This window comes from Pecten maximus, chromosome 6, assembly GCF_902652985.1.
Source record: "Pecten maximus chromosome 6, xPecMax1.1, whole genome shotgun sequence".
Taxonomy (NCBI): domain Eukaryota; kingdom Metazoa; phylum Mollusca; class Bivalvia; order Pectinida; family Pectinidae; genus Pecten; species Pecten maximus.
Genome location: NC_047020.1, coordinates 17055339 through 17063685, shown reverse-complemented (window position 1 = coordinate 17063685; position 8347 = coordinate 17055339). Strand labels below are relative to the sequence as shown.

The following is an 8347-nucleotide window of genomic DNA, read 5'->3' as shown; positions in this document are numbered from 1 at the left end:
AAACCAGAAATTCCCAAGATGTGCAGGTAATAAGTGAAAAGTGCAATGTGAGAAGATCATACATTAGGTATGAAATCGTCCACAGTGTCAGCTACCAAACTCAACTAATCCCATAATTATCATGTGAAATACGGTAATACTTGTCTGGACAATGAATCAAATTAAAGGCTTTTTAATAATATAGGACAGAAAAAAACCGAGATATCAACTTCGATCCGACACAACCATAAAAGCTGATTAAAACCATGACGAAGACGAAACAAGTTGGTATTCCCTTCCACAGGAAGTTTCAGTGGAAACTGTAGACATATTTTAACCATGTAGCAATTGATTTTCAATCAAATCATTGTGAAAAAGTACCGACACGTACGTACATACGTGGTTATGTACATGTAGGTGAACATGAAACATCCATTAGTTAGCATTTTTATGTCCTTGGATTTTACCACTGATGATTTTATATTGGCTGGTTACGGAGAGAAGTGTATGGGTGACAGGGTTACACATGATACATATATCTAATGTATACAATATTTTTCCTGCGTAGAAATTCAGACTCAGTACAAAAAGGCTGGTCTGGTTTACTACCAACATTTATCTATAAGTTGGACTATCTGTGTAAATTATTTTAAGTAGGTGGGGTCAGGAGGTGAAAGTGTCCGTCTCTACCATATAAGGAAAAACTGAAGGCTTTCTTACTTTATGAGAAAAAAGGTCATTGTAAATATATATGTCACAAAAAATGGACTTTATGAGCTGCCATATTTAGTTCAAGGTAAAATGCATAAATAGATTTTGACCATGACAATAAAAATGACATTTATACAAGAATGCAACTTCCTCAAAATAATATGCTACTTTACCTCATTAATCCCAGAGTAAACCCAGGACCTACACATGACCTGACTCAAAGTAATCCCGGAGTAAACCCAGGACCCACGCATGACCTGACTGAAAGTAATCCCAGAGTAAACCCAGGACCCACACATGACCTGACTCAAAGTAATCCCGGAGTAAACCCAGGACCCACGTATGACCTGACTCAAAGTAATCCCGGAGTAAACCCAGGACCCACGTATGACCTGACTCAAAGTAATCCCGGAGTAAACCTAGGACCCACACATGACCTGACTCAAAGTAATCCCAGAGTAAACCCAGGACCTACGCATGACCTGACTCAAAGTAATCCCAGAGTAAACCCAGGACCTACGCATGACCTGACTCAAAGTAATCCCAGAGTAAACCCAGGACCCACACATGACCTGACTCAAAGTAATCCCGGAGTAAACCCAGGACCCACGTATGACCTGACTGAAAGTAATCCCAGAGTAAACCCAGGACCCACACATGACCTGACTCAAAGTAATCCCGGAGTAAACCCAGGACCCACGTATGACCTGACTCAAAGTAATCCCGGAGTAAACCTAGGACCCACACATGACCTGACTCAAAGTAATCCCAGAGTAAACCCAGGACCTACGCATGACCTGACTCAAACTAATCCCAGAGTAAACCCAGGACCGACACATGACCTGACTCAAAGTAATCCCAGAGTAAACCCAGGACCCACGCATGACCTGACTGAAAGTAATCCCAGGGTAAACCCAGGACCCACGTATGACCTGACTCAAAGTAATCCCGGAGTAAACCCAGGACCCACGCATGACCTGACTGAAAGTAATCCCAGAGTAAACCCAGGACCCACGCATGACCTGACTCAAAGTAATCCCAGAGTAAACCCAGGACCCACGCATGACCTGACTCAAAGTAATCCCAGAGTAAACCCAGGACCCACGCATGACCTGACTCAAAGTAATCCCAGAGTAAACCCAGGACCCACACATGACCTGACTCAAAGTAATCCCAGAGTAAACCCAGGACCCACGCATGACCTGACTCAAAGTAATTCCGGAGTAAACCCAGGACCCACACATGACCTGACTCAAAGGCAGGGGCTGGGCTTATTACAGGACAAAGTAATATAATCTTAATGAACAGAAATGTACACAATTGTCATGTTCTTATTATTAGGCTTGGGTTTATTGCCAGGTGATAATGGTACTTTATTTTAGAAAAAAACAAGAGATCCCAGAGGGATCTTGGCGCCCACCATTGAATGTTCTTCATAGGTTCCATGTCAGATTGATCTTTTCCCTACTTTTCTCTTCTTCTAAGTCTTACTAATCTGTGTAAATTCAGAAGAAGCCTCTAGTACTTTTCAAACAAGGGCAACCTATATATAAAATTTAAGATTTAGGCACCAAGGGGAACCTATACATGGAATTTGAGAAAGATTCCTTCAGTACTTTCTGAGAAATAGCGATAACAAACTTCAATTGTCAAAATCCAAGATGGCTGCCTGTTGGCCATGTTGTTTTCCGATTGGTCTCAAAATGCAATATGCATAACTAGACATCGAGGGGAACCTACATATGAAATTTCAGGAAGATCCCTTCATCAGTTTCTTACAAATAGCGATAACAAGTTTCAATTTTCGAAATCCAAGATGGCTGCCTGTCAGCCATGTTGTTTTCCGATTAGTCTCAAAATACAATATGCATAACTAGGCACCAAGGGGAACCTACATATGAAATTTCAGGAAGATTCCTTCAATACTATCTTAGAAATAGCGATAACAAACTTCAATTGTCAAAATCCAAGATGGCTACCTGTTGGCCATGTTGTTTTCTGATTGGTCTCAAAATGCAATATGCATAACTAGACACCGAGGGGAACCTACATATGAAATTTCAGGAAGATCCCTTCATCAGTTTCTTAGAAATAGCGACAACAAGTTTCAATTTTCGAAATCCAAGATGGCTGCCTGTCGGCCATGTTGTTTTCCGATTAGTCTCAAAATACAATATGCATAACTAGGCACCAAGGGGAACCTACATATGAAATTTCAGGAAGATCCCTTCAATACTTTCTTAGAAATAGCGATAACAAACTTCAATTGTCGAAATCCAAGATGGCTACCTGTCAGCCATGTTGTTTTCCGATTGGTCTCAAAATGCAATATGCATAACTAGACACCAAGGGGAACCTACATATGAAATTTGAGGAAGATCCCTTTATTATTTTCTTAGAAAAAGCGATAACAAACTTCCAATTGTCAAAATCCAAGATGGCTGCCTGTCGGCCATGTTGTTTTCCGATTAGTCTCAAAATGCAATATGCATAATTAAGCATCAAGGGAAACCTACATATGAAATTTTAGAAAAATCCCTTCAGTACTTTCTACGAAATAGCGATAACAAACTTCAAATGTCAAAATCCAAGATGGCTGCCTGTCGGCCATGTTGTTTTTCCGATTAGTCTCAAAATGCAATATGCATAACTAAGCATCAAGGGGAACCTACATATGAAATTTGAGAAAGATCCCTTCAGTATTTTCTGAGAAATAGCGATAACAAACTTCAATTGTCAAAATCCAAGATGGCTGCCTGTCGGCCATGTTGTTTTCCGATTGGTCTCAAAATGCAATATGCATAACTAAGCACCAAGGGGTACCTATATTTGAAATTTGAGGAAGATCCCTTCAGTGCTTTCTGAGAATTAGCGATAACAAACTTCAATTGTCAAAATCCAAGATGGCTGCCTGTCGGCCATGTTGTTTTCCGATTGGTCTCAAAATGCAATATGCATAACAAGGCACCAAGAGGAACCTATATATGAAATTTGAGAAAGATCCCTTCAGTGCTTTCTGAGAATTAGCGATAACAAACTTCAATTGTCAAAATCCAAGATGGCTGCCTGTCGTCCATGTTGTTTTCTGATTGGTCTCAAAATGCAATATGCATAACTAGGCACCAAGGGGAACCTACATATGAAGTTTGAGAAAGATCCCTTCAGTACTTTCGGAGAAATAGCGATAACAAGAATTGTTTACGGACGGACGGAGGGACGGAGGGACGGAGGGACGGACGGACGGACAGACGGACGGACCACGGACCACGGACGCAGGGCGATTTGAATAGCCCACCATCTGATGATGGTGGGCTAAAAAATTAAAGGCACTTTTTTACCCCTGTTTTAAAGACAGAGCTTTGGTTGTATCTGTCTGTGAATGACCATTTCTGTTGTTAGGACAATACAAACCAGTCCTGTGACATATTGTACATGTATTTAAATCCAAACCTGTTAAAAAGAAAGGCACCCAATGACAAACTGACAATGAACACCAGGGCTTGTATCCAGTTAAATACGGTATATTGGACACAAAATGTGCTATGACTGTGGATTGTGATCCGCTTTGGGAAGGACTTGTAATGCATTGGATATGTGGGTGAACTCCTATTAATGAAGAAGGTCTCCAGGGTGTAAGGGTACCAAGAATAAAATGGGCCAAATTATGGGAAAATCAATGGAGAAGAATAGATGGTCACACACATGAACAGCGTGACAATTAAGCCTACAGAGTTTTAAAAAGATTCTACAATCAATAATCAAGAAGGATATCTTGTCTGAACAATGTTTAATGTTACACATAATTTTATAATAAACAAGAAATCGGGCTCAAAAGTGATGATTATTATTTGTAAAACAGCCATTTCTGACTCAGATGTAGATTGATGGAAAAAATCTTAACGTCACAGACATATTTTAGTTCACAAACATATTTTAGTTCACCAAGTTTTTTTAATATCAACTTTTGCTTCCATGTTTCTACCACATCTCACATAAAATCACCCATCCTGGGCTCTGTCTGACTCTAATTAACAAACAACCATTTCAGACGGTCAATATACAAGATTTTCTTGCATGATGCATCGTCTAAGAAGGTGTAAACCTTTCCTCTTTCTAATGTCCTATCAGCAACACATTGATCATTCATACTCAACAATTTGTCTTCCATTCTCTTTTACTTTCATCTGTCATTAGCTGAATTGCTTATATAGCATTAATTACCCTTCCAATATTTCCAATTTAGATATCTATCACAAATTGTTTTATTACACAGATACAAACCAGGAGGATGGAACCTTGATACAGGTTATATATGGTCACCAACATGTCACCTTAAAAATTTTACAGGAATAAAATGTAAACATGACCTTGGATTTGACCTGGTAAATAATTTGTCGGTGATCATATTCTGGTTTCGTGATCATATTCTGGTTTCGTGTCCTTATAAGTGATTTTGTAACACAGTACCCATCTTCATTCAGAGCGTAAAATTTTCTTTATATTACTATACTTGACTGAATTTGATCCCAGTTTTGTCTATTCTTCCAGAATGGATCCCCTTCATCTGTTTCAGATAATTATGAACAATTTGAGCAATGATTATATTGAGTAAAAACATGGAAGAAAAAGTTTATATAAAGTAAAAAAATAAAATGGATGAAGTAATATATCTATTGTTTCAGATAATTATATCTCCGCCCACCTCTAGCCTCGCTTTTGCAAATGACAGTGAGTTTGTTAACAAGCTACGTCTACCCCTCGCATCGCTTGGCATCTGATGGCATTTCCAGTAACGAGCTCTGCCCACCCTTCACCAGATAGCTCTGTAGAAACATACAAGTGCAGGTGTGTTTTAGTTCAGCAGGGGTGTTTAGTTCCCAACTAACACACAGGACTAAACACAGGTAAGCAAGGTTGAGGTACATAATCAATTTAACCAGTTACTTAAATATAGAGTAAATAAAGTAGAAGTATATTAAAACATTTTTATACTGAATTTCTACCAAGAAACAGTTCATGGCCCCAGTTTCATTAATGTTTGTTAAAAAAAGGAAAATCATTAACTTAGAATTGTCCATAGGAAAACATTATAACTGTAGTTTTAAGGGAAATAATCTTAAATTAAGGAAACTGTCCTTAAATAATGTTTTCCTATGAGAAATTTTGGTAACATCGATGAAATTTGGTAATTGCTGTAACATACATGTATATGCTAAATGATGGTCAAGGTCAATGGCAAGCTAAATCGACTGAACATATCTCTGGATCCATGTTCAAAATTTTCATGGGTTTTTAATAAATGTTTACCCCTATATCTTTCTAATTTGAATATTTAAAAATTTCACCAAATTTTAAAACCAAAACATAAAACAGGCATGGCAGGATGCCATTTTGTCTGTAGGTGGTCTGATCTTTCTAGGCTAATGATTAACATGATGGACCATATTTAGTTACATATGAATTCCTTACATATTTTATTGAATTTTAAATAGTAATTTATTTCACAAATGTACATTAACATATTACTACAAAAATGCACTGGTGGTACGTTATGATCCCACAAACCCGACAAAACCTCTTCCTTCATATTACATAACTGTACAATCTAATTTGAATCAGTGCTGGCTGTGCGTGTTAGATACCGTATTTAACATATTTATCCCCCTACCCCATATAAACCAAAACTAGAGGATTAAGCCAGATTGTGAGACTGCCACAGAAATGTGAGAAAAGTCAATCTGTTCCACACAGGACCAAATAAAGAGTTGTGGAGGCTGGATTTACAAAGGTTATAGCTTAATGTTTAAGCTGTGATAACATAACTCTGGGTCCAGTTATAGCATACTTAATGTTTAAGCTGTGATAATATAGCTCTGGGTCCAGTTGTTCAAAGTTTAATGAGGTGGTTTAACAACAACTTCAACATCCTGATGAAATCATCTCTGGTAAAATAAACTTAACAAAATATTACACAACTCTGTATATTACTCTTCAGCCCCCTCATACCTTCCTATTTTAGGAAATGTACACACACAGGTTTTGAAGTAAAATGGAAATGAGATTTTTCACTTATCAAGTGATTAAGCTAATCACCTTTTGAATAACAGGGCCCTAGTTGATGGATGGGCGATTTTAGATAGATGGTCTTCATCAGAGAGGATGGTTTGAAGGCAGGGTATGAATATTTGTTCTATAGGAGTGTGACAATGTAATACTTATTTCAAAGGAATATAAGCTTAATTAAAATCCAAAATCATATAAGAAAAGGTAACTGATGCATGATGGTCAAACAAAAATTCTATAAGAGAAAATTCCTAACATTGTATCATGCATAGAAATGACGCAAAGCTGGATTTTCCAAAATATGAGTGACACTGAAAATCCAGTAGACTCATATAATTTACTAACTGGAAAACCATTTAAAGTGTTCCTCATTTATTATTTCTATACAAGCAATTTGGACTGTTTGTTATATACATACTTCAAATTCAAAACGTCTTAAAATATCTCAATGTCCTACATTTTAACCAATGGCAAATGTTGACAAGGACAAATTTTCCGCCTTTTTTTTACCACTGTAACTCGTGTTTACAATTTAAGTCGCTGTCAAGTTACTCGTGTTTACAATTAAAGTCGCTGTCATAGTCCTGGCTGCCGGAAGTTTGGCACGAGTGCCTTAAATCTATATATATAAACAATACTCATGGAATTCCGAGAACAAAGATCATGGTCATTCCGATTCATGAGAACGGTTCGAAATGATCATGAATAAAACTGCTTTATCGTCGCCAGCTAATTGTGCTATTTGAAAAATCATGACGCATATATTGTTAAAAACAAGATACTTCCCTATTGAGAAATTTGTCATGATCGCAGGTACATCGTACTTTAATCCCGATTTCGATCTCGGCGTGCAGCCAAGGTCCTTGCTGACAACGAAACATTAAAGACCATACATTTGAAAAATTGCAAAAACATATGTTTATTTGCACAATATTTCTTTGATTCCGTTAATAACATGCTGAAATGTTGGACATGATATTTCGGTCAAAATAACAACACCCCATAAACCAGATAAGGCCCTTTTCTTCAACGGATATTGAAGCTGTTCCCATATCTCAGGTTATCTAAGTCCCCAAGCGATCCACACTACGCATGAGGTTCAGAGGAGCTGTCCATCAAAGTGACAACTTCGAGTGACATCAGATGATAAGGAGCAAGGCAGGCTTGCATTCCTAACAACACCACAACTCATTCATTTAAATTTGTTCATTCATGAATTTTATGTTAATCAGGCATTTCTCATACATTAATTCACACAATTTTAAATGCAAATTTCTGTTGATTGGCAGGAATTGGATAGAAATGTCTCCCTGGTTTGGTGGTACGTAATTGATTGTTCATCTCCTGTGAAGCTTGTTCTAACATGCTCATTGTTTCAGAAATTTCAACATTTGTGATGACGGTCATTTTTTTTTTTTTTTTCAACAATATTTTTATATGTGCTTAACTAAGTTAAGGAATGTTCTGATAAACCTTTGCCAAGTAAGCATTTTCAATCAGGTGCTTTATGGAATGTTATTATGTAATTAAATCATTACAGAAGTCATTGTCTTGTTTAGGTAACAATCTCCCACAGCGAATATTTGCCACAATG

General features: G+C 37.5%; 1 protein-coding gene across 1 annotated transcript; it reads left to right on the top strand.

Annotated features, from left to right (window-relative positions):
• Positions 1 to 830: 830 nt before the first annotated feature.
• LOC117330067 (homeobox protein 2-like) lies at positions 831 to 1985 on the top strand. Its single transcript, XM_033888286.1, has one exon. It carries the CDS (start codon positions 831 to 833, stop codon positions 1983 to 1985), a length of 1155 nt encoding a protein of 384 aa, XP_033744177.1.
• Positions 1986 to 8347: the final 6362 nt, after the last annotated feature.

Coding starts and splice junctions, on each gene's coding strand:
- LOC117330067 (XM_033888286.1), top strand. CDS start 831: ATGCAACTTCCTCAAAATAATATGCTACTTTACCTCATTAATCCCAGA.